Genomic DNA, 27,571 nt, shown 5'->3' on the forward strand with positions numbered 1-27,571 from the left:
TGTGGGATCCTCCCGGACAGGGCTCGAACCCGCGTCCCCTGCATTGGCAGGTGGATTCCTAACTGCGGCGCCACCAGGGAAGCCCGAGACTGCTTGATTTTTGACCAGGTTGATTTTACTTTGATTTCAGCTGCAACATAGGCCAGTGAATTATAGGCATTCAGTCAGGGATTATCAAGACTCTTTAGTTAGCATGTGTTAGCTACTAGATGTTCTTTCAGGAATAATCAGGCTGGTTTTTAAATTCAGTGTTCAAACTAGAAACCTACACTGACTGAATATGTACTACCTACTAGATATTCAAAAGTGAGAAAAGTTAACATCATTTATTATTCATGTAACTTCCATCTTCAGACAATGAAGTAAAGTTTAAAATTAATAGAAAATATCAATAATGAAACATTCATGCAATGGTAAAAATTCACATCAATTATATTATTTTTCAAAGTGCCTATAATGCCTATAAAAAGGCAGAATGTAAAAGACATTATACAAGGTTAAAATATTAAAATAATATTACAATATAATTATGATTGTGGATATTTTCAGATAAGAATCTAACACATTTTTAGAAGTTAGAAAATTGGGCCTCAGTCCAAATGGGTTTTCCTTGTGATCTTGTTATGAAAATAATAATTATGCTTTATTACTCCTTCTAGCCATTACCTATCCAAAGGTAATCATTATGTGGCTTTCTGTCACCATAAGTCAGTATTGCCTGATTTTGAATATTACAGAGATGGAAATATACAGTATTCACTGTCTGTGTCTGGCTACATGATAATTGTGAGGTCATTTTTTTTGCATAGAGCTAGTGTTATTCTTTTTTTTTTTCGTTGCAGAAAAATCGATTACAGTTAATTCTCATTGTTTGTTGATTCTGTATTTAAAACTCACTCTCTTGAATTTATTTAGAACCACAAAACCAATACACGTGGTGTTTTGCAGACACTCAGGGACTTGTGCAGAGTGGGGAGAAATGTATGACCTGAAGTACATGTTCCCAGCTCAGGTTGGACAAGGAGACGCCCCGACCTTTTTGGTTCAGCTTTCATACTGTGAGCAAGTGTCTTTTTCACGGTCTATTTACTATTGAGTTTTCAAGGACAATTTTGCTGTTTAAAACAGCCCGCAAGTGTCGTGTTGAAACGCTTGTGAAGGAAGGCCGTGGTGTGCCTAACGGTGGGCTTCATTCAGTCATGCGTCCTAACGCTGTATGGCCCTGAGTTCAATGTTACTGGTTTATTTTTTTAATATAAATTTATTTATTTATTTGTTTATTTATTTATTTTTGGCTGCGTTGGGTCTTCGTTGCTGCGCGCGGGCTTTCTCTAGTTGCGGCGAGCGGGGGCTACTCTTTGTTGTGGTGCGCGGGCTTCTCATTGCGGTGGCTTCTCTTGTTGCGGATCACAGGCTCTAGGCTCGCGGGCTCAGTAGCTGTGGCTCGCGGGCCCTAGAGCGCAGGCTCAGTAGTTGTGGCGCACGGGCTTAGTTGCTCCGCGGCATGTGGGATCTTCCTGGACCAGCCCTCGAACCTGTTTCCCCTGCATTGGCAGGCGGATTCTTAACCACTGTGCCACCAGGGAAGTCCTCAATGTTACTGTTAATTAATGAACAATACGTATTAAATAACATTTCTCTGTGCAGAAACACTCATGAAATTAGGTTATGTATTGATCAGATGATGAAAATCTTGTGACCAGAGACTGATAGGAACCTAACTATGCATTTCCTGTAGAAGCAGTGGTTCAGTGTTCAGAAATCCAGTGTTTATGGTGACTTTATAGAACAAATGCCATTAATAATGAGAAGCAAATGTATTTAAAAATATCAGACTTTATTTATACATTAACAGTAGAAAGGATACATTCTGGAAGGAGATAATAGAAAGAAAAGAGAAATGTTGATAATTTGGTCAAAGTGAATGAGAATTTTCTGTAATATAATAAAGAATAATATATAGTATATGTATATAATAATATATATAATACATGTGTATATGTGTATATGTAATATATATTATATACTATATATGTTTTTATATATTATTATATAAATATACTATGTATTATTCTTTATTATACAACTTATAAAATATAATACAGTAAACTCTCAGATTTAGAAAGGACAATGAAACAAATGGGAAAAAAATCAATACCTGAATATATTAACATGACACAGCCACAGATAAAGCCAAAAGGAAGATCTAAAAATAGGAGATAAAGTACTATGAGAACAGCAGCTATTTTCTCAATAGTGATAATGGACACCAAAAGAAAGTGAAGTAATATTATTAAAGGACTAAGTGGAAATAAAATATACTCTGATATTATATGGTCAGTGGAAAAAAGTATGTAATTTATTTACTGTATCAGATACAAAAAAATAGACTTTATCAACAAAATAAATTTAAACAAAGCTGAAACTGAAAACTATATGCTTCAGAAATAAGGAAAATTAAGCAGTCTAATTTGATGTATAGTGAGCGAGTAAACTGGTAAACATAGGATCTATTAAAATACTAACTGTCAATAATAATGATATTCCCTGAATTTAAGTTTGAAATTTTTAAGAGTGAAAACACAGGACTAAAATAGCAAAAAAAATGTTTAAATATTGTACAACAATATGGAAGCAGGGAAAAGGCTGATATTATTTGAAATATATATATTAAGATTTCTTGTATTAAGAATGGGAGTAATTACTGATTACCTATGCACATTAATTATGTTTATTAATATTTCAAGAAACTGTGTCTTAAATATTGTATTTGTCTATGAAAAAATAGAATTAAATGAACAACTTACTCCTAAATACAATAGGAAAAGAAGCAATAAGAAAGAGAAAACAGTAAGAATGGAAAAATCAGGACAAAAAGCTTTAAACAAAATTATAGAATAAAACCAAATATGTTTATAATTACAGTAACTGAGAATGGAGTAAAGTAATAGCTGATAATAAAAAGTAATGGACCGAATAATGAAAATCTAGCCATATGCTGATTATGAGCTACACCCCAAAAATAAGAAAAAATAAAATTTGAAATTTAAGGACAGTTCCAGATAATTTAGCCATATACTAACAGCAAAACAAAAAAGCTGATGTAAGTGAGAAATATTTGATACTTCTGTTCTTGACAAATCAACAGACAAAATTAATACTATATGCAAATTGAACATTATTACTATGCTTGAACGAACAGATACATGTATTAATTTTTGCATCTAGCAGTAATTAACTATACATTATTACTAAATATTTCACTTTCTAAAGCTTTTCAATATCATTTCATATCACCGTTCAGCCTGCTTTAATTAAATACAATACAGTGCATAGCTTATAAACAACAGAAATTTGTTTCTCAAGGTTCTGAGTGTGGAAAGTCCAAGATCAAGGTGTCAGCATGATCATGACCTGGTGAGGGCCGTCTTTCTGGTTCATAGCTATTGCCATCTCACTGTGTCTTCACATGCGGGAAGGGGCAAGCGATCTCTGTGGGGTCTTTTTTATAAAAGCACTAATCCCACTCATGAGGGCTCCATCATCATGACCTAATCACCTCCCAAATGCCCATCATCTGATACCATCATCTTTGAGGGTTAGGATTACAACAAGTGAATTCTGGGGGGACACAAACCTTCAGACTATAGCATTCACTAAATGAAACATTTTTGAAAATGAACACATGCTGGGTTATAAATTTAGCCTCAAGAAATATTAATGAAATCATTTCATACTGATTCTCTGACACAGTGCTCAGCTATCAAAAACTGAAAAGTAAATTTAAAATGTCAATATCAATAACAAGTAATATTGATAATCATGATTAAACATGTTGAATCCAAGTAAGGCTGTCTTTGAAGGAATTTTGCTACTGTAATGAAAAAATAAATAAATAATAGATTGAAAATAAAACATTTAACTAGATAATTTTAGAATTTAGCTGAAGAAAATCACAATAGTGTAAATGAAAGAAGGAAAGTAAAAATATATGTAGATAAAGACACAATGAAATGAATATATAAAAGCTAAAAACTGATTTATTCAAAAAAGACTAATTAAAAGGAAACTGGAAATTTTGGCAAAGAACAAGGACAAAAGTCATGGTTAATATTATTAGAATTGAATAAAAGAAGATAGCAATAACCACAATCCTAGCAGAGAGTAAAAGGAACTAAGAAAGTATTAAGGTAAACATCATGGTAGTAAATTTGGAAATGTAGTGAGAAAGAACAAATTAAAGAGAAAATATAAGTTAATAACATATAATCCAAGAAGTAATCCAAAAGGAACACTTTTATGACAAATGAACTGATTTAAGAGTACTAAAACAGAAAATTATGTCCCAGATGGAATTAGATGTGAAAGTTCTTCCAAACTTTAAAGTAACATTTTAGCAAGCAATTTGATGAGATCTAGTAATTTAAAAATGTGTATTTTCACTGTCTTCATGGCTGACTTCCTGTTTTACCCCTTCTACCCACTCTATATAGTCTCTGCATATTCTCAGATTGTCAGCTATCAAAAACAAATCTGAACCCTGTCTTCATGCATCTTGCCTCGTGCCACCATTTATCAGCCTTATTGCCTCATTTTTCTATAGCTGCCTTCCATTTGGCGAATAGTAGGAATGGAGAGTAACATAACAGAGACTTCCCTATTGTAGGAAAAATGTGGGCACTTAATCCTTGCATCAAAAAGGCAGTACTGTGTCATGGGTTTGCCCACACAACTCTGGGGAGGTATGGGATGGAATTGAATATTGCCCTTCTGTCAATAAAAAGAAAAAATTTGAATTATAGGGGTGCTTGAATACCTCCCTGGAAAGAAGTAGAGTGAAGTAGCAGCTGCAATGATTTGGGATGTTATGCAATGATCTATTCTATAGAAATTTAGAGACCAAATTAGTTTAGAAAATGAAAATTTCCATATTGGGTATATTCAGTCTAGCCATCTTTCTGAAAGGGACATTATTTTCTGAGGCCTATTGTTGACTATAAATATCAACCTAAAATTTTAGGTATATACTCCATAAAAATGTCTTTTAAAAAATTAAAGTTTTCTATCTTTGAATTTGTCTAAATTCTTTTTTTTTTTTTTTGTAACCATGTATAATTTCAGTCTGTGAGCCTCTTTAGATGATGAAATTCCATAAGTCTACTAATTGTTGGCTGAAATAACACATACCTATATTTGTCTTAACATGACCTTAGAGTATGTGAATTTTAATGCTTGAAAGTACATGCTTAAAGGTGAATTAGGAATATCCTAATGACTCTACTTTTATACTTGAAAATAGGCCATCTTTTAGAATTCTAAATTCCCTCAAAGTTTTTCCTAATTTAAAAACGACATGTAAATGATAGATTTAACAGATGTAGGTATTGAAACTTATGCTTTATAAATTAATAATCCAATTAATTCAAGTTTTAAAACTATTTAAGGAAAGAATATTTCTAGCTACTTAAAAGAAATAAAACTACTTCATTTGTGATTTAAAGCTTTATTTATATCCAAGGACAGAGTACACTCCAAGTCACCTGCAAGGTGCAAAGTTAGTTTTGTGGAAAGTAAAGCATCCTTTCTCAATTTGATACCTTTTCTCAACAGAGGTTGACTCAAGTCAGCCTTTTTTTTCGAAATGAAGTTATACTTCCTGATTGCGTGCTGTACTTCTGTTTATTTCTTTCTTTTTAGCCTAAGTATATTATACAGTGGCAACTAAGAATAATAATTATAATCAAAATTTAGTTAATCATCTCCAAAATATGATAGAACCTAGTATAGAATTTTTTATAGGGTGGACAGAGAGATGGAACAGTGAAGTCCAAAATCAAATTGCCTTCTTTTTGAACAGAAAAAAAAGTAGAAAAAAAAGAGAGAGAAAAAAAGAACAGTAAACTTATTTAAATTTACTCTTTCAATTTTTCTTTTTCAGTCCAATTAAAGTGGATCCCTAGTGTTTTATACTGACCTTATCTAAGAAATCATATTTCAGACTTTCTTTTTTTCTTTTGTATATATTTGAATGTGAGAATTGGTATTAAATGTGTAATTTTAGCATGAAACATTTTAAAAACTTGAACATTGTTACATTTTACTCTTAAAATGACAAATGTTTTCTTGACAACATGTTTTACAAACCTCACGATAAATTCTTACCATAGGGGTATATTTGTTTTCAGTGGATACATTAATATCATTTCTATGTGCAGCTTAAAAATAAAAGGTCACACATTTTTAATGGAATCTTCACCTTGGTGTTGCTCTAAACGTCAAATGCTTATTACTTTTCTTGCCATTAATACTTTTTCGTAAGAATGGCATGCAGGTGATATTTTCCTGCGTAAAAGATTAACTAGTAAACAACTGACCTCATTTTGTCTTCTGTGGAGCAAAATCAGGTTCTGCTTGGATGCAGAAGTGGCTTATGGTAACACATCGGGTATTCTTAAGTGTCATCAGCAGTCTCCTCTAGCCCTTAGCACGTTATCCTGAGAATCTACATCATTAGTTTAAATTAGGTTCACTTAATTAGCCAGCTGGTATTCTCCTTGTCAGACTGATAAACAAGCTGCGTTTCACTGCTCCTTCATGTCAAGGCTAAACTCCAAGTTCAGTGTATCTTTGTTGCTATTCTCACTACTTCGCTCTGACAAAATAACCCATCTTTATATAAGTTGACACAACTGGTCCATAACCAGTGTAGCATCCGTTTTAAATTATTCGTAGTTGGTGCACCCCCTCAAGGAATACTGATAAAAAATTTTTTAACATCTTTATGACAGTATAATTGCTTTAAAATGGTGTGTTAATTTCTGTTTTATAACAAAGTGAGTCAGCTATACATATACATATATCCCCATATCCCCTCCCACTTGCATCTCTCTCCCACCCTCCCTATCACACCCCTCTAGGTGGTCACAAAGCACCGAGCTGATCTCCCTGTGCTATGTGGCTGCTTCCCACTAGCTATCTATTTTACATTTGGTAGTGTATATATGTCCATGCCACTCTCTCACTTCATCCCAGCTTACCCTTATCCCTTACCGTGTCCCCAAGTCCATTCTCTAAGTATGTGTCTTTATTCCTGTCCTGCCCCTAGGTTCTTCAGAACGATTTTTTTTTTTTTTTTAGATTCCATATATATGTATTAGCATACGGTATTTGTTTTTCTCTTTCTGACTTACTTCACTCTGTATAACAGACTCTAGGTACATCCACCTCACTACAAACAACTCAATTTTGTTTCTTTTTATGGCTGAGTAATATTCCATTGTATATATGTGCCACATCTTCTTTATCCATTCATCTGTTGATGGACACTTAGGCTGCTTCCATGTCCTGGCTATTGTAAATAGAGCTGCAATGAACATTGTGGTACATGACTCGTTTTGAATTATGGTTTTCTCAGGGCATATGCCCAGTAGTGGTATTGCTGGGTCGTATGGTAGTTCTATTTTCAGTTTTTAAGGAACCTCCATACTGTTCTCCACAGTGTCTGTATCAATTTACATTCCCACCAACAGTGCAAGAGGGTTCCCTTTTCTCCACAACCTCTCCAGCATTTATTGTTTGTAGATTTTTTGATGATGGCCATTCTGACTAGTGTGAGGTGATACCACAGTGTAGTTTTCATTTGCATTTCTCTAATGCTTAGTGATGTTGAGCATCCTTTCATGTGTTTGTTGGCAATCTGCATATCTTCTTTGGAGAAATGTCTATTTAGAACTTCTGCCCATTTTTGGATTTTTTTTTTTTTTTTTTTTTTATAATGAGTTGAATGAGCTGCTTGTAAATTTTGGAGATTAAGCCTTTGTCAGTTGCTTCATTTGCAAATACTTTCTCCCATTCTGAGGGTTGTCTTTTAGCCTTGTTTATGTTTTCCTTTGCTGTGCAAAAGCTTTTAAGGTTCATTAGGTCCCATTTGTTTCTTTTTATTTTTATTTCCATTTCTCTAGGAGGTGGGTCGAAAGGATCTTGCTGTGATTTATGTCGTAGAGTGTTCTGCCTTGTTTTCCTCAAAGAGTTTTAGAGTGTCTGGCCTTACATTTAGGTCTTTAATCCATTTTGAGTTTATTATTGTGTATGGTGTTAGGGAGTGTTCTAATTTCATTCTTTTACATGTAGCTGTCAGGTTTTCCCAGCACCACTTAGTGAAGAGGCTGTCTTTTCTCTACTGTATATTCTTGCCTCCTTTATCAAAAATAAGGTGACCATATGTGTGTGGGTTTATCTCTGGGCTTTCTATCCTGTTCCATTGATCTATATTTCTGTTTTTGTGCCAGGACCATACTGTCTTGATTACTGTAGCTTTGTAGTATAGTCTGAAGTCAGGGAGCCTGGGTCCTCCCGCTCCATTTTTCTTTCTCAAGTTTGCTTTGGCTATTCGGGGTCTTTTGTTTTTCTAAACAAATTGTGAAATTTTTTGTTCTATTTCCGTGAAAAATGCCATTGGTAGTTTGATAGGGATTGCATTGAATCTGTAGATTGCTTTGGGTAGTATAGTCATTTTCACAATGTTGATTCTTCCAATCCAATAACATGGTATATCTCTCCATCTGTTTGTATCATCTTTAATTTCTTTCATCAGTATCTTATAGTTTTCAGCATACAGGTCTTTTGTCTCCTTAGGTAGGTTTATTCCTAGATATTTTATTCTTTTTGTTGCAATGGTAAATGGGAGTGTTTCCTTAATTTCTCTTTCAGATTTTTCATCAACAGTGTATAGGAATGCAAGAGATTTCTTTGCATTAATTTTGCATCCTGCTACTTTACCAAATTCATTGATTTGCTCTAGTAGTTTTCTGGTAGCCTCTTTAGGATTCTCTATGTATAGTATCATGTCATCTGCAAACAATGATAGCTTTAATTCCTCTTTTCCGATTTGGATTCCTTTTATTTCTTTTTCTTCTCTCATTGCTGTGGCTAAAACTTCCAAAACTATGTTGAATAATAGTGGTGAGAGTGGACAACCTTGTCTAGTTCCTGATCTTAGAGGAAATGGTTTCAGTTTTTTACCATTGAGAACGATGCTGGCTGTACGTTTGTCATATATGGCCTTTATTATGTTGAGGTAAGTTCCCTCTATGCCTACTTTCTGGAGGGTTTTTATCATAAATGAGTGTTGAATTTTGTTGAAAGATTTTTCTGCATCTATTGAGATGATCATATGGTTTTTCTGCTTCAATTTTTTTAAATGGTGTATCACATTGATTGATTTGCATATATTGAAGAATCCTTGCACTCCTGGGATAAACTCCACTTGATCATGGTGCATGATGATTTTAATGTGCTATTGCATTCTGTTTGTTAGTATTTTTTTTAAGGATTTTTGCATCTATGTTCATCAGTGATATTGGCCTGTAGTTTTCTTTTTCTGTGACATATTTGTCTGGTTTTGGTATCAGGGTGATGGTGGCCTCATAGAATGAGTTTGGGAGTGTCCCCCCCTCTGCTATATTTTGGAAGAGTTTGAGAAGGATAGGTGTTAGCTCTTCTCTAAATGTTTGATAGAATTTGCCAGTGAAGCCCTCTGGTCCTGGGCTTTTGTTTGTTGAAAGATTTTTAATCACGTCTCAATTTCAGTGCTTGTGATTGGTCTGTTTATATTTCCTATTTCTTCCTGGTTCCATCTCAGAAGGTTGTGCTTTTCTAAGAATTTGTCCATTTCTTCCAGGTTTTCCATTTTATTGGCATAGAGTTGCTTGTAGTAATCTCTCATGATCCTTTGAATTTCTGCAGTGTCAGTTGTTACTTCTTTTTCATTTCTAATCTGTTGATTTGAGTCTTCTCCCTTTTTTTCTTGATGAGTCTGGCTAATGGTTTATCAATTTTGTTGATCTTCTCAAAGAACCAGCTTTTAGTTTTATTGATCTTTGCTATTGTTTCCTTCATTTCTTTTTCATTTATTTCTGATCTGGTCTTTATGATTTCTTTCCTTCTGCTAACTTTGTGGTTTTTTTGTTCTTCTTTCTCTAATTGCTTTAAGTGTAAGGTTAGGTTCTTTATTGGAGGTGTTTCTTGTTTCTTGAGGTAGGATTGTATTGCTATAAACTTCCCTCTTAGAAGTGCTTTTGCTCCATCCCATAGGTTTTGGGTCATCATGTTATCATTGTCATTTGTTTCTAGGTATTTTTTGACTTCCTCTTTGATTTCTTCAGTGATCTCTTGGTTACTCAGTACTGTATCGTTTAGCCTCCATGTGTTTGTATTTTTTATAGAGTTTTTCCCATAATTGATATCTAGTCTCATAACACTGTGGTAGGAAAAGATACTTGATACAATTTCAATTTTCTTAAATTTACCAAGGCTTGATTTCTGACCCAAGATATGATCTATCCTGGAGAATGTTCCATGAGCACTTCAGAAGAAAATGTATTCTGTTGTTTTGGGGTGGAATGTCCTATAAATATCAATTAAGTCCATCTTGTTTAATGTATCATTTAAAGCTTGTATTTCCTTATTAATTTTCATTTTGGATGATCTGTCCATTGGTGAAAGCGGGGTGTTAAAGTCCCCTACTATGATTATGTTACTGTCAATTTCCCTTTTTATGGCTGTTAGCATTTGCCTTATGTATTGAGGTGCTCCTATGTTAGTTGCATAACTACTTACAATTGTTATATCTGCTTCTTGGTTTGATCCCTTTATCATTATGTAGTGTCCTTCTTTGTCTCTTATAATAGTCTTTATTTTAAAGTCTATTTTATCTGGTATGAGGATTGCTAATCCACCTTTCTTTTGATTTCCGTTTGCATGGAATATCTTTTTCAATCCCCTCACTTTCAGTCTGTATGTGTCCCTAGGTCTGAAGTGGGTCTCTTGTAGACAGCATCTATATGGGTCTTGTTTTTGTATCCATCCAGCCAGTCTATGTCTTTTGGTTGGAGCATTTAATCCATTATCATTTAAGGTAGTCATCAATATGTATGTTCCTATTACCATTTTCTTAATTGTTTTTGGTTTGTTATTGTAGGTCTTTTCCTTCTCTTGTGTTTCCTGCCTAGAGAAGTTCCTGTAGCATTTGTTGTAAAGCTGGTTTGGTGGTGCTGAATTCTTTTAGCTTTTGCTTCTTTGAAAAGTTTTTAATTTCACCATTAAATCTGAATGAGATCCTGGCTGGGTAGAGTAATCCTGGTTGTAGGTTTTTTCCCTTTCATCACTTTAAATATGTCCTGCCATTCCCTTCTGGCTTGCAGAGTTTCAGCTGAAAGATCCGCTGTTAACCTTATGGGGATTGCCTTGTATGTTATTTGTTGTTTTTACCTTGCTGCTTTTAATATTTTTTCTTTGTATTTAACTTTTGATAGTTTGATCAATATGTGTCTTGTCGTGTTTCTCCTTGGATTTATCCTGCATGGGACTCTCTGCACTTACTGGACTTGATTGACTACTTCCTTTCCCATGTTAGGGAAGTTTTCAACTATAATCTCTTCAAATATTTTCTCAGTCCCTTTTTTTTTTCTCTTCTTCTTCTGGGACCCCTATAATTTGAATTTCAGTGCGTTTAATGTTGTCCCAGAGGTCTCTGTGACTGTCCTCAATTCTTTGCATTCTTTTTTCTTTATTCTGCTCTGTGGTAGTTATTTCCACTATTTTATCTTCCAGGTCACTTATACATTCTTCTGCCTCAGTTATTCTGCTATTGATTCCTTCTAGAGTATTTTAAATTTAATTTATTGTTTTGTTCATCACTGTTTGTTTGCTCTTTAGTTCTTCTAGGTCCTTGTTAAACATTTCTTGTATTTTCTCCATTCTATTTCCAAGATTTTGGATCACCTTCACAATCATTACTCTAAATTCTTTTTCAAGTATACTGCTCTTTTCCTCTTCATTTGTTTGGTCTGGTGGGTTCTTCCTTGCTCCTTCATCTGCTGTGTGTTTTTCTATCTTCTCATTATGCTTAAGTTACTGTGTTTGGGGTTTCCTTTTTGCAGCCTGCAGGTTCGTAATTCCCATTGTTTTTGGCGTCTATCCCCAGTGGCTAAGGTTGGTTCAGTGTGTTGTGTAGGCTTCCTGGTGGAGGGGACTGGTGCCTGTGTTCTGGTGGATGAGGCTGGATCTTGTCTTTCTGGTGGGCAGGACTGCATCTGGTGTTGTGTTTTGGGGTGACATTATTATGATTTTAGGCAGCTTCTCTCTAGTGGGTGGAGTTGTGTTCCTGTCTTGCTAGTTGTTTGGCATAGGGTGTCCAGCACTGTAGCTTGCTGGTCATTGAGTGGAGCTGGGACTTAGCACTGAGATGGAGATCTCTGGGGAGCTTTTGCTGTTTGATATTACATGGGGCTGGGAGGTCTCTGGTGGACCAATATCCTGAACTTGGCTCTCCCACCTCAGAAGCTCAGGTCTGACACCTGGCCAGAGCACCAAGACCCTGTCAGCCACACGGCTCAGAAAAAAAGGGAGATAAAAAGAAAGAAAGGAAGAAAAAAAGAAAATAAAGTTATTAAAATAAAAAATAAAAAATATATTAATAATTGAAAAATTAAAAATAATTAAAAAACAAAAAAAGAGAGAAAGAAAGAAAGAAGAAAGCAACCAAACCAAAAAACAAATCCACCAATGATAACACTCGCTAAAAACTATACTAAGAAAAAATAAAAGGAGAGACTGTATCCGGATCCTAGGACAGATGGTAAAAGCAAAGCTATAGTGACAAAATCACACAAAGAAGCATACACATACACACTCACAAAAAGAAAAAAAGGAAAGAAATATGTATATCTATATATATATAAAAAAGGAAGAGAGCAACCAAATCAATAAACTAATCTATCAATGATAATAACCTCTAAATTCTAAACTAAGATAAACATAAGACCAGAAACAAATGAGATGCAGAAAGCAAACCCCAAGTCTACAGTTGCTCCCAAAGTCCACCGCCTCAGTTTTTGGACTGATTCATTGTCTATTCAGGTATTCCAGAGATACACGGTACATTAAGTTGATTAAGGAGAGTTAATCCGCTACTCCTGAGGCTGCATGGAGAGATTTCCCTTTCTCTTCTTTGTTCACACAGCTCCTGGGGTTCAGCTTTGGATCTGGCCCTGCCTCTACGTTAGATCGCCTGAGGGCGTCTGTTCCCCCCCAGACAGGTCTGGGTTAAAGGAGCAGCTGATTCGGGGGCTCTGGCTCACTCAGGCCGGGGGGAGGGAGGGGTACGGATGCGGTGCGAGCCTGCAGCAGCAGAGGCCAGTGTGACATTGCAACAGCCTGGGGCATGCCGTGTGTTCTCCTGGGGAAGTTGTCCCCGGATCACGGGAGCCTGGCCGTGGCGGGCTGCACAGGCTCCCGGGAGGGGCGGTGTGGAGAGTGACCTGTGCTCGCACACAGGCTTCTTGGTGGCGGCAGCAGCAGCCTTAGCGTCTCATGCCCGTCTCTGGGGTCCGCGCTGATGGCCGCGGCTCGCGCCCGTCTCTGGAGCTCATTTAGGCGGCGCTCTGAATCCCCTCTCCTCGCACGCCGTGAAACAAAGAGGCAAGAAAAAGTCTCCCGCCTCTTCGGCAGCTGCAGACCTTTTCCCGGACTCCCTCCCGGCTAGCTGTGGTGCGCTAACCCCTTCAGGCTGTGTTCACACCGCCAACCCCAGTCCTCTCCTTGCGATCTGACCGAAGCCCGAGCCTCAGCTCCCAGCCCCGCCCGCCCCGGCGGGGGAGCAGACAAGCCTCTCGGGCTGGTGAGTGCTGCTCGGCGCCGAGCCTCTGTGCGGGGGTCTCTCCACTGTGCCCTCCGCACCCCTGTGACTGCGCTCTCCTCCGTGGCTCCGAAGCTTCCCCCCTCTGCCACCCACAGTCTCCGCCCGCGAAGGGGCTCCTAGCGTGTGGACACCTTTCCTCCTTCACAGCTTCCTCCCACTGGTGCAGGCCCCGTCCCTATTCTTTGTCTCTGTTTTTTCTTTTTTCTTTTTCCCTACCCAGGTACGTGGGGAGTTTCTTGCCTTTTGGGAGGTCTGAGGTCTTCTGCCAGCGTTCATTAGGTGTTCTGTAGGGGCTGTTCCACATGTAGATGTATTTCTAATGTATTTGTGGGGAGGAAGGTGATCTCTGCGTCTTACTCCTCCGTCATCTTGAAGGTCTCTAATACTGATAAATTTGTATCACACTAGGTATATTGGGATTATGAGGGAGTTAAAATTTATAGATCTACAAAGAAAAAAAAAGAACTCATTGTATAAGTAAATTGTATCCTTATTCAATGTTTGAAACAATGTTTTAAAATATTAAAGAAAAAATATCAATATCTTTATAAAGCTACAACAGATAAAAACTTTTTGTTATTACATTATGTAGTATATTTTACACATTTTTACAAAGGAATAGGATAAGAAGATAATTCATCATGATAATATAACACTGAAAATGGTACTTACATGGGAAAATAAGAAATATGATTCTAGGATCTGAATATTTAGACTACTATTAATTACAATAACAAAATATTAAGTTATTTAAAAGATATTTCTGAATATGCCTCATAAATCAATAAATCTTTGGAAGAAGGTTTGTGGCTTAATTATCTGAATATCACCAGGCCAAGCAAAGGCTACTGTGTACAGAAAATTACAGTGTTTATGGGATGGAGAGAAATTTCCAAACTATAGTATCAGAAAATTTTATTTAAACAAAGTCTCACAGAATCATTCAATAGATCAAAAGTGAGCCCCTTTTTCTATTATGGGGGGGTTCAAAGTGCCTGCTGTGAATAAGGCTCATTTCTGTAAGCTTCTCAAGGCAAAGTTTGAAAGCAATTTTTCTAGCAAAATAATATTGGTAGTCAAATGCAAATTATGCTAAGTACTAATTGAGCATTCTATGAACATAAGGTAATTTTGAGGTGAAAGATAAGCATATGTGCAATGCTTTTTCCCAATCACATATTCTTGAACATTACATATTGATTTACATCGTTTTTCTTGATAAATGCTCAACGGCTGCAGAAACAAAAAATATTTACACTAATGGTCTCCAAACGAAATGTATGCAACACAAGGGCAATGAAAGATGACTAGTTGTGGGAAGGGAATCCCAAGACATTGTTTATTTTTATTTTTATCTTAAAAAAATCATATTACATGTTATAAATATTTAACATATGGACCAAGGTTGGAGACCTGAATTTATCTGTATATTGGATGGTGGGCATGAAGTTATTTTGAGAGGAGAGTGAGAATTTTATAGTCTGGAGGGATGGACATTGGTACCCTTAGTCTTTTGTTTACTTTTATCTATACAAATGGGATAGCAATAGTGCACATGTCAACAAAACAACTGTCAAGAAGATTAAAAAAATAATTTGTATTTGTAAAATATTTAGAGAAAAACTTTGTTCATAACAAGCCTAGTGCAGAGTGTAGTTGTTTTTGTTATATAAAGTAATAATCATGATCTTAATTATAATGCCTTTTGTCATGTTGTTCAATTTTGCAATTTGCTTTTCCCAATGAAGTAGATGTAGATGTTCATTAATTATATATTGAATATTACAATTTACAAGGTACTGTTCTAAGTGTGTAAGTGATACCATTGAGCTAAACAAACACAAAAGACCTGCCTTCTTGGAGCCTAGAGCCCACTGGATACAGACAGACAACAAAAAATAAGAATACTAAAAATGATATGTAAATTCTACAATATGGAAAGTGGTCAGTGCCACTGGAAAAGGTAAAACGGCAGAGCAGACCAGGTGGGATTGGGAAAGTTAAAGATGAAGGGCAGGTTGTTTACAGTATTAAATAGAGTAGTCATGCTGGCCTCACCCACAAGGTGAGTTCTCAGCAAAGGTGTCCAAGAAGTAGACACTGGGTTATCTGGGGAAGACGGTTGGTTCTGGGGAAAAGCCTCCAAAAAGTAGAAGTGTGATTGGCATGTTGGATGAACAGCAAGGAAGCCAGAGAATCTGGATTGGAACCATCAGGGGAGCCTGGAAGGTGAAAGATCTGAGAAAGAAGACCAGGATCGACAGGTCATTATAAGGGCTTTAGGCTTTTACTCTGAGGGAAATGAGAAGACATTGTGTTTTGAGCAAATTGGTGCCATGATCTGCCTAATGCTCACCAGAAAAGAAAAGAAAACAAATCACTCTGACAAATCTGTCGAGAAAGTGGACGAGTAGAAACTTGAAAGGTGGAAACCAGGAGATGAGGTTGGAGGTGATAGAGGCCGCCTGTGTGGTCTGAGCAGGGCAGGAGCTGCGAAGGGCTCAGCATTTGGAAGGCAGGTCCAGCCGGGGCGTGAGGATGGGAAGTAGAGGAGAAAGAGGGCCATCAAGGATAATAGACCCTATACAGTCTTTTTCAAAAATAAGGTCTGTTTTATAACACAGGCTTACAGGCTTACTTGTGGCAAGAATTTCTTGTGTGTGTCAAATATAATGCCTTTCTCTTTTTCAGAAGCTAATGGTCTAAATTGAACGTTTAGAGTAATTTCCAAAGTAGACCAGCAGATATTTTATAAAAATCAACACCTGTAATTTATCCCTTTCAAACGTTGGCCATTTAAGTAGGAAAATTTCTGGTTTTTGACTGAAAACTGGGTTATGGAAAGATGATCCTGAATACGGTTGTTTGCACATATTTTTGTCATTGTATGATTTCCTTGCTGAAAACCATGTCAACATTTCCTCCATAAAATGTGTTGTATCTGCACACTTGAAAACTTGTAAATAGATTTTCCTTTCAAATTCTGAAGTTGTTTTGAAAATTGATATTTTCTTCCTTCAAAAGCGTATATCTTCACGTATTTGAAGGGATTTAATTGTGAACTGCCTTCTGACACCTCCTGAAATATATTCTCATAACTTAACTTTAAAAAATACACTACCATGTGTCAAATTGCTAGCCAGTGGGAACCTGCTGTGTAGCACAGGGAGCTCAGCTCGGTGCTCTGTGATGACCCAGCGGGGTGGGATGGGAGGGGTGGAAGGGAGATGCAAGAGGGAGGGGATATAGGCATACATATCGCTGATTCACTCTTTTGTACAGCATAAACTAACACAACATTGTAAAGCAACTATACCCCAATTTAAAAAAAATAAGATAAATAAAAAATTGTCCCTGTCCTGCCATTTATAAAAGAAAATGTTTATACTTTAAGGCTCAATTAAAGCATCACTTCCTCTTCTCCCCCATCCTGCTCTGTACTTCTTCCTCTGAGCTTCCAAGGCATTTGGTCATTATTTTTATTTTGCAACATGCATCAAGTTATTTTAAATTCTTCTTTCACCCTCTCACCTATAAACTCTTCCAGGGCAGAGACTGTGATTATTAAAGTAAATAACCTCTTCTAGTTTCTTCATTTGCTAAATAAGGGCATTACATCTCTAAAACACTATAATGCTGTCATGAAAATACTCTAGTTCAGTTAGTTTTTCTAATAGTAGGAGCAGTGGTATTTCCATCATGTTTAACATTCATCAGGCATACCTGAGCACTTTATATTTAATACCTCACCCAATATTTACAATGACCCTTTGAAGTAGGTGTTATTACTGTCTCCATTTTATTATAGAGGAAACTGAGCCACAGAAAACGTTAGTAAGTTCCCAAGTTATTATTATTATTATTGTTTAAATTTAAGTGAAGACACTAGGATTTGAAGTCAGCTTCAGAATACATGCTCATAAGCATGGTGTATACTGCCTCTCAGTGATTTTCCCCTGGGATTGTACTGCTTATACAAATGATACTGCATATACTTGGGTCCCATGGGTTTCTCTTCACCTTCCAAAAGAAAAAAACCCAAAAGAATGTTTCTTGTCTATGAAGCATAAATAAGAGGGCAGCATATCCACACATTGTCAGGAATGAAACTGTCAACTAGGAGGAATGGTCTTTCATAGGTAGGGAGGTTCCCACTTTGGGAAAGAGCACAGACCCAAATCCCAGGCTTGCTGTTCACTGGCTGGATGACTACTGGTAAGATAAGTGTCTCAGTTTCCTTATCACATTTTATGGGGACATTAACAGAACCTATGGATTGTGGTATGCCTTTACAAGATAATATTTATGAAGGGCCAAGTGAAAAGAAAAGAAATTTATGAGACCTGGCAAACTGAAAATTTTTATTCAAATTGTTCCCTACTTTATAAAGTTATCTAAGGATCTTTGCTATTTTTATAACCATATCCTAACAATTGATTAACAATGAGGTCTTTTTGTTATTGCCTATTGAATTATTTTATCTTTAATATTTTAAATGCCTAAAGATTATTCCATGTTAAGTTGCATGCAAAATAGGCTATTATAATCATACATAGATCAGGTTTAACATATAAAGGGAAAAATATGAAACATCAGAGGAATCTTACTGCTTTGTTATTAGTGTAATGATTAATGATGGCTCTTTTGCTATATACCCGTTGAAATTATTGATCGGTACATGAAGAATCGAAATGAAACATCTGGCATTCCCTTGAGTACGATTCACCAAATACCAGACCAGCTGTTCCTCGAGCAATAGAACCATACAGTTATCCCAAATAACATCAGGTCTCGGGATAGTTATTCTAGGTTTGTGCAGCAATTCAAGACTATCACGGAGAATTCAGTCTCCTTTCATATTTCTCCTGCTAAATCCTCAAAGTGGTGGTTTTTCCTTCTTAAGCTTACTGCTTCATGACCTCAAAATGGCTTTAGAAATTGAGGCTTAATATCCTCATCTGACAGCATTCAAAGCAGGAAGAAGGAGAAAGTGTGATGCGTGGAAGTCTCCTCCTGCTATTGTCTCTTTCGATAGAAATGCTTCACTCTCAGAAATCATTCATCACCTTAATCTTCACAATGTGTAAACTAGGATATGCCATGTGACTACCCCTCACCTCTAGAGAGTCTGGGAAATTTCACACTTGTCAAAGGGGAATAAGATTAGTCATTGGCTTAAATTTCTGCTGGTCCTCAGATGGGCTACCTTCCCTGAGAACATCACTGCCCACCTGAACCCAAAATGTTATCGTGGCTCTGTTAGCCAGAAAGAAAGGGGTGAGGACACTAATACAGAAATGCTTAAATAGGTCTTTTCAGAAATCCAGTAATTAATTCTAATCCAAGAATATTGAGAATTTTAAATGGATAAAATACAGGGCAAGATTTCAGAAAAGAAATACTTTAGTAAGACTAAATTGCCAAAGTGTTAGTTAAAATATGAATCTCTATATATTCAACTACAACTATAGTTTACGTTTAATCCACTGAGAAGAGAATTACATTATAAACTAGGACTTGGGAAATTCTCTAAGGATATTCAATAGAGCTTGGAAAGAAATGTTTTCAATATTGGATAAAGATTGTTTTATTGAAAACAGTTTGTTCTATGTTATTAAATTAGAAAATGTGTAACTATTAATATTACAGGTAATTACTTCAAAAAGGTATTAGCTTATGATATAAATAGCTTGGAATTAAGGTGAGTGAAATAACTTCCTGGCAGCAATGTGTGTTTTGGAAGTTTTGTTTTCGGTAAATGCTAGATATTATAAATATTAGCAGAAAAATACATTTACCATATCAAGTACGATACAAAAAATTGCTTCTTCTTTTTCTGTGGCATTAGACTTCTCATTAAGGAAACTAAATTAGGTAATCTGTTATTAGAGTTACAACCATATATCAGAGTGTCGGCATTTTAACATTATAAATGGTCAAATCCCATAACCAGCAGTGGGATAGAAAAATCTAATAGTATAAATATAGTTCTTACCTGTATTCAACAGTTGATTAAAATGCACATATTAATCATTTATATCTTGAGTTTCTAAATAGCTTCTCCATTAAACACAATTTGCATAGGTAATGAATGAATGTAAGACTATACCAAATTGTGCAAAAATATATTTGAGTAAAGTATCATATTCCAAATTAATCAAATAAAAGTTTAGAAAATTAGATAATTGGCAACATACATTTTTAATCTGACATCTAAACTCTTGGATTTTTCTATAATTTCTGGCCTAGTTTTAAGCTAATATTTCGGTCTGAAAACTTTTTCAACTTCTATCTATTACAGGCAGTAAGCACAGACCCCATCCCGGTTAAATTACACTACGACAAATCACATGATCAGGTCTGGGTGCTAAGCTGGGGTACCATGGAAAAGACTTCTCCAACACTACAGGTAAGTACATTTCAGTATATTTGAGAAAATAATGATCTTTAAACCTTTCAATATCTAATTGGACACATAACCATTTAACAATGATATTCTTCCACCTAGATCTTCACAGTAAGGAAAAAAAATGTTGATTCTCAAGTACTTTTTTGCTTGGAAAATACTTTGGTTCAGACGTTCCAAACATTAGATTTCTATGCAAAAAGAATAACCTATGATGACAAAGCTGAAGCCATTAAGAAAAAAAATATTATGATTTACATTTCCTACCTCCCTCGAATTTTCATGAGAATTTTCTTGTTTCCATCTCCTTTAAATGGGGCCTGGAGGGAGGGTCCTGTGAGATAGAGACCAGGAGAGTTAGACAGAGTCTCAAAGCAGGTCCCCAGTGTTCTCCAAACACATAGTACTTTACTATCTGGGTGCAGGTTCATTTCTAATTGGGAATATGTACTGTCATTTTTGTGAAATTTGCTTATGTTTTGAAATTGTTTACATGAGAAATTGACAGATAGAGGTATATACACATATATACACATTTTGACAGCGACTATCTGTAGAGTTGATGAGAAACTTCCCACACATTGTCCAGCCGTCTAAAAACAGGTTCTTTTTCTCTGAATGTCTAATAAAAATTATGTTAATAAGATTTAGTGAATTTTTAAAATACTTGGTGGGTGGAAGTGAAAGGTTAATTTCACATCTGAAAATATAAAATAAAATGTAAGAACTGAGAATTACTCTTAAAATACGACATACAACAAGACTTATTTACATGAAGAGTGTGTGTGTGTATTTATGTATGTATACGAAGGATAGATGACAAATAGGTGATAGATAGATAGATAGATAGATAGATAGATAGATAGATAGATAGATCATAAATGATAGACAGACTGACAGGAAACACAGGGTCTCTGAATCAGAGAACAGACCGTTTCTTACCCATGTAGCCTGTTACTATTTATTCTCTGGCCCCAACCCCTATGGGGTGATGTGGTAAGAGGCTAGTGTCACCCTTCATGACCAGCACAGTCCTACTGCAGGAGGAGCCTGGAATCATGTGTCTCTAAGTTATTTTAGGCTGCTGGCACCTCTACCCACCATCTCATGTGAGAGAGAAGAGATTATTAGTCTGGAAAGCATGCAAATCTTCTCCAGGGAGAGGAGGGGAAGGTCAGTACCCTGGAACCTCAGTAATTGGCTCAGAGGAATTAAGTCTCTAAATCTCTCAGGAGAAATACTCTATCTCTAGCTTCCGAAGGCATTTTTGCTGCACCACCATCCTTTAACCAAGGTGGTGTGCTTTTTTGCTCAGAAAGACCTGACTCTGCGGAAACGTCAAGATATTTATGGATAATTGTCTCCCAACAGGATTACCAGAAAATATCTTCCAAAGAAATGGGATTTGAGATTTGTTTGAAAAGGGAACAGATTTTCCTCTGGAGAAATTGAACTGAAACCAAAAACATGGTCAAGCTGTCATTTTTGCTAGAGTGTCCCTGTGCCATGATGGTGAAAGATTAGACTGGAAAGAGAGATTGACGCCAGGTCTTGAGGGCTAGGAAGTAACTTTTTAGCCCTAATGTGTTATATCTTATAATGGGACCCTCTTACCCTTGAAGGTGCAAAACATTTTATCAAGGATCTGAAAGCCCTCCTTTGTGTTTTCCTGTTGAGTATAATTAAATCTGTACATCTTTGTCGATTATGAAAGCAATATGTATTATTTTTCTGTGACATTTATAATTAATTAATTCATTAATACCCATAAACTGTCATAATTTTAGGTATTTAAGACAATGATTTTCCATCTAGTGTTCTCAGATGAAGTCTGAATATTTATCATAGTATGTTTTTCTTTTTAAAGGGCACTTATGTCTTGTGAAAGCTTAAGAAATTCTGTAAAAATCTAAAACTCATTAGGCTGTCATCTGCACAGTTTTGCAACCTGTATGTAGTGTCTTGTAAACGCACAACAATTAGAGAAGAAAATATCCCCAGGAAACAACTTGGAATAAAGTCCTTGCATTCTTCCATTGGTCAGGAAGTAGGACCCAGCCAGATGGGGTGACAGTGGGAGGTGGTAGCTCTGGGTTTGCAGCAGACATCACATGAAGACAGGCCAGCAGCAGGATGCTGTTAGAAATGAGTTCAGAATTGTTGCAAGATTGGGCTTATTGATTGAGGTGCATCACAGATCAATCTGTGTCCTTCAGTGAGCTCAGTCCCGAACCTGGCAATTCACCACTCCCTGCTCAATTCCAGCAGCGAGAAGGACCTCAACCCATCAAAGTCCAGACTGAGGGGAACTGGGGAAGTGGCTTTGTATTTTTTACAACCTAGGACGGTGCCAAGCGCAGAAGAGAGGTCCAGTTAATCTGCCATCAGTGGCGTGAAATATTTTTGCGTCAGTACGTTTGGGATGCAATACACACATTATAGTGTTGTTTAAGTGTTACCCGGCCCATAGCAAGCTCTCAGTAAGTATTACTATTGCTGCTGTCAGTCTAAGTATTATTATTAATTTCAAATACACATACATGCAGCTTGAGAATTATGTACCTCTATATAATCTAAAGGGAAGAAAATTTGGAGAGTTCCATTGTTATTACCCCTGTTGAGTTTTATTAAAGTCTTGTAGGCATAATTATGAATGGCTACAATCCAGTGAGGACTTTCTCACTGTTACTCATTAATAAAATAGGTAGAGTGTCTTTAAAGTGTTATCACACACTTTGGTTCTCTCTTCCTCTGGGCACATGGTGGGGGGGACTTCTTTTGGTTGGGTGAGGCCATATGATTAGTTTTGGCAAAAGAGGTCTTTCATGAATGGAAACATTCAAGGTAGTTGGCTGCTCTTTCCGCATGGAAAACGGAATTAAAAACACTAAAAACAATAGATATCCTGCCAAAGCCCTCTAGGAAAGTAAGAGGTATGAAACAAAAATCTTTATTATTAAAAAATAAAGAAGTAAGTAGTAAAGAAGTAAAGATTTGTTTCTGCTTTGTTTTGGTTTGTGACTGTAACATGACTGAGCCTTTCTTGACTATTACAATAATTACTGTATTTTCTTGAACTTGGCAATTCCCAATGTAACTCAACAAAATTACACTCATTGCAATGAACAAAAATTAACTTTTTAGGGTAAAAAAAAATCTAAAACTAAAACTGCTATCTCCTTCTATCCTAAAAACCAAAGGAAGACACTCAGTTTTGAGGGAAGAAAGTCTATTTAACTTAGGCAGTCAAAAGTTTAGGAAGTTTGATTTGGTGTCCATATGTAGAAAGGATTTAAAAGGGGTAAAAATAAAGGCAGGAAAATACTTTAAAAAGCTAACACAGAACAATGGTTGTGCAGCAGGGACAATAGGACAGCTGTGAAGGTATGAGAAATCAGAAGAAAAAACTGATAGAATTTCATGCAAAATGGGATATAAGGGATAAAAGAGCTTAAACGTAGTGATCTTTTCTTTAATGAACTATGAAAGTTTTAAAAACCAATTAATGATGAATAGTTAGAAGAGACCTCTTTGATTAAAACTTACTCAAATTCATTATTTTCAATTTATAAAAGGAAAATTTTTTAAATATGATGTAATCTATTCTAAGATTTCTAAGAGCAAAAATATTTCAAATGATATATTTTAGAGTTTTCTGTCCTATGTTTACAACTCTGTTGTATAGGATGGGGAGTTTTTTTTTTTTTAATATATCATTTATTCCTCAATCAAGTTGTGAAGGATGGATGGAAGGAAGGAAGGAAAGAAGGAAGGAAGGGGGAGAGAGAGAAAGAGAGAGAGGGAAGAAGGAAGAAAGAAAAGAAAGCCAGCATCTCATTTACATCATGTGTATGCTTGCTTTCATATTTCTTATTATAGCAATAACATTTTTATAATGCAGAAGTTACCTATGTGTATATTTATTTTATCTTTTAGGCAGAAATTGTTCAAGAAAAAGATATTTCCCATTTTTTTCTTTTAGAAACTTTTACACTGAAAATAAGCAAATGCAGAATTGCAATTTGCTTAACAATGTACTAATTTTGAGGTTGAAAACAAAGAGCCTGTGCAAACAACCACCAGAGATTTATTTCATCTCTGATCCCATTAAGGGCCTGCATGGCCAAGATCTAAATGTGGTGCTGTGTTTAGGTGATAACCCTGGCCAGCGGGGACGCGCCACATCACACCATCCACACCCAGCCTGTGGGAAAGCAGTTCGACCGAGCGGATGACTTCTTCATCCCCACCGCCACCCTCCTCATCACCCACGTGAGGTGAGTGCTCAGATGAGCATTGACTTTTAGATTTCTCCCTAATCTTGGTAGAAAGCCACGGGAAATCACCAAAAGAAAATTTCTGTTATACCACAAATATACACATAATTGTGCTGTAGCTCTGTCTCGTCTGCTTGATGAACTTGCATTGATCAACATTAGTGATGAATTTCCTGTCTTCTCTTCCCTTTTATGTGTAATTGAGAAGTGAATCTATAAAGGTATGCTTGCATTTTTAAATCAATCTTACGGTTAATATTTTGGCAAGTTGCTCTTAAGGTCTTCGGACTAGGCTTTTGCAAAATGCTGATGTTCGAACTTGGCCTGAGTTCCTTTCAGAGAAGAGGGCCACTCGCATCAAAATCTATTCAACATATTATAAGAACATTCTTGTATTGTTTTGCCCATATAGAAATGAATATAACATTGTATCAGGGAGTATAGTAAGTTGAAATGAAATGTGTGAGATCTGTACTTTGAGAAAATGTGTGGGCGTGTTAATCTCTGTGTTCACAAGAGGTAAAAAAGTAATAACTCCTAATGACATCACTCTAAAGGTTCACAGAAGTGGTTTAAATACTTAACAGGGGGAGACTTTGGATATTCACAATTTCTAATACTATGTCTCTTGATAATTTATTGAAGTATTTAAAGTATTGCTTAGCAATGTTAGTGAATCTGAACCAAACTAATATTTTATTCTCTATTTCAAGGGAATTTGGATGGGAGGAAACTGCTTCACATATGTTATATGAGCCATTATTTGGTTCTTGTGTATATTTGTTTCCCTTGAATTAATGTGAAAATTATCTTGTCTAAAAGTTGGAGTTGTAAGAATTCTGAAAGAGTGAAAAATTCAACTTGCAAAAATAAAAAGGAAGATTCATAAATTAGAATTGGGGCTCACAGTCAAGATATGATATAGAAACTGTTCTTTGGACAGCCAAGTATATGTTTTCAAAGAGTTTAATGTATTTGTCAAGCAACTGATTATTATTTTTAGAATACCTATTATGTGCTCAGCAATAAAGTGATTAAAAATTATAATATACTTTTATACATGTCACAATAATTACATGTTTTTATGGAAAATAAGTAGAACTTATTGAAAATGCAGCATATTTGAAAAGTATTTGCATTTGCATTAAAGTAATAATCTTTAGGTCCGAGTGCAAGCACTATAATAGTTAAGAGACTGAAGAAATCAGCAGAGGAACTGAAAATGGCCCCTCTTGAGGTGATATCTAAAAAATATATAATGTTCTTATACTTATCTGTTGAGGATAAAATTTTATTTAATTGGCATTGAGTGTTATGTTTAATAAATATCTTTTTGTTATTTTCAAGTTACTGATAAATTATTACTGATAAATAATTTAATATGTAACATTTGCTTTTATTTATCTCATTCTCCTATTCCCTATTACTGTATTTAATATACTATTATCAACTTTGCTTATTTTTTTTTAAATGCACTATTAACACAATTATTTGGGTCAAAATTCCTATATCTATGACACATATGGTTAATTGTATACCATTTGGGGTATTTCTTTTCCCCTATAACAAGTAATTGGATCATTAGGGTAAAATCGCTACTAGAGGCAGGAGTTTAACTTTGTCTGGATGCAGTGAACACCATGTGTGATTCTGGGCTTGTATGTATTGTATAATATGCTGTCAGAACATAACATCTCTTGAGGGTCGAAATGATTAATACATAGCTGAAGTTGGAGCTAATAATTAGAGGAACATGCAAATAATGTGAACACATATAATAATGTGAACACAAATAATGTGAACACATAATAAAACAAAATTTTATTTCAGTTATTTCTATATATTGTGAGAAACACTGAAAAGTATGCTTGAGGATATTTTTAAATGTCTTTATTTCTTTTAGGGATATATAGTCAAATGCATAGGTGCCAATACTTATCAGAATTCTATATTAAATTATAGCAATTCTACCAGCATACAGAGTCCCATTTTAATGAATGTGAATGATCATCATAATTCCTATTACATTTCACAGTAATTATCCCTCCTGCTAAAGTGAAAAGTAAGAGTAAATATTAGCACGTGTTTCCAAAACTAAACTGTTAAATATGAAAAGTATTTTTAACATAATGGGGATCTTTTCCACATCAGGAAAACCTGAAGGATAGATAGGGTCTTTTCTCTTACCAATTCATGGAACATTTTTTCCTACCTAAATGTGGCTTGTGTCCTGAGATTGCTCTTTTTAAGAATTGTCTTTAACAGAATTTGAGACTATTTTCTGACTATTGTGTTGAGTGTATATTCCAGGCCAGGCAGAAGGTCTGACACATAATATGCATTTAATTAATATTAGTTTTCTTCCTCTGACCCCTCTGCGTTTCTAACCCCTCTGACTAATCTGCGTTTCTCTCAGATTGCTACTCTCTCATTTCAAATAATTTATATCTCCTATATAAATATAGGAGATAAATATATCTCCTATATTGCGTCAGGATTTTATATCCTTAGTGCCTCAAAACTATTAGGCACTTAATTCATGTTTCTCACAAGAATGAAAATAAAGAAGGAAGTGTTACACTCTTTCCTAAACCAGACTACATAGTATTGAGGGAAGAAGGCATTTCTTACGTACCTGATTTCTCAGCATCTAACACAAGATCTGACAGGCCGCCGGCACGGCATCAAGCACACAGGAATGGTGTGTGTGGAAGCAGTAAATAGGAAGAAGGACTTACATCTCCTGTCAGACAGATCTCAGCCTGAATGCCCCAGCAGCACCATTTGCCATTGGCAAATGTGACTTAAGCCAGCTTACTTCATTTCTTTCTAGGGACTGGAGTACCATAATGTTTGAAAATTAAGCTGCCCATAATAGCAGTGTCGAAACTACTCATAATGTACACTGGAGAAAGGGCTACCCTGCAATTAACTACAGTTTTGCTAAACGTTTTTTTTTTTCCTCTGCTTGGTTTCTTATTTTTTTTCTGTTATCTATAATTTTCAGGTTTGTTTAGTCTGTAATGTAAATCAAAACTGAAGAATTTAAGAGAAAATTACTTCGCATCTATACTAAAAGATAAACTTGTAGCTTAAAAAAACTAATCAATCATTATTTGGAAAGATGTTCACTTTTTTTTTTTTTAATTTTATTTATTTATTTATTTATTTATTTATTTATTTTTGGCT

At 35.6% G+C, this 27,571-nt stretch overlaps 1 protein-coding gene across 3 annotated transcripts in view; it reads left to right on the forward strand.

The window, feature by feature from the left end:
- FSTL5 (follistatin like 5) overlaps positions 1-27,571 on the forward strand; it is a 707,698-nt gene that overhangs the window by 625,096 nt on the left and 55,031 nt on the right. For all 3 annotated transcript variants that reach the window (XM_061191763.1, XM_061191764.1, XM_061191766.1), the window contains 2 exons: positions 20,001-20,108; positions 24,258-24,382. In XM_061191763.1, coding sequence (XP_061047746.1) covers positions 20,001-20,108; positions 24,258-24,382 — 233 coding nt within the window. The remainder of the gene's footprint in view (positions 1-20,000; positions 20,109-24,257; positions 24,383-27,571) is intronic.

This window comes from Eubalaena glacialis, chromosome 5 (genome assembly GCF_028564815.1).
Source record: "Eubalaena glacialis isolate mEubGla1 chromosome 5, mEubGla1.1.hap2.+ XY, whole genome shotgun sequence".
Taxonomy (NCBI): Eukaryota; Metazoa; Chordata; class Mammalia; order Artiodactyla; family Balaenidae; genus Eubalaena; species Eubalaena glacialis.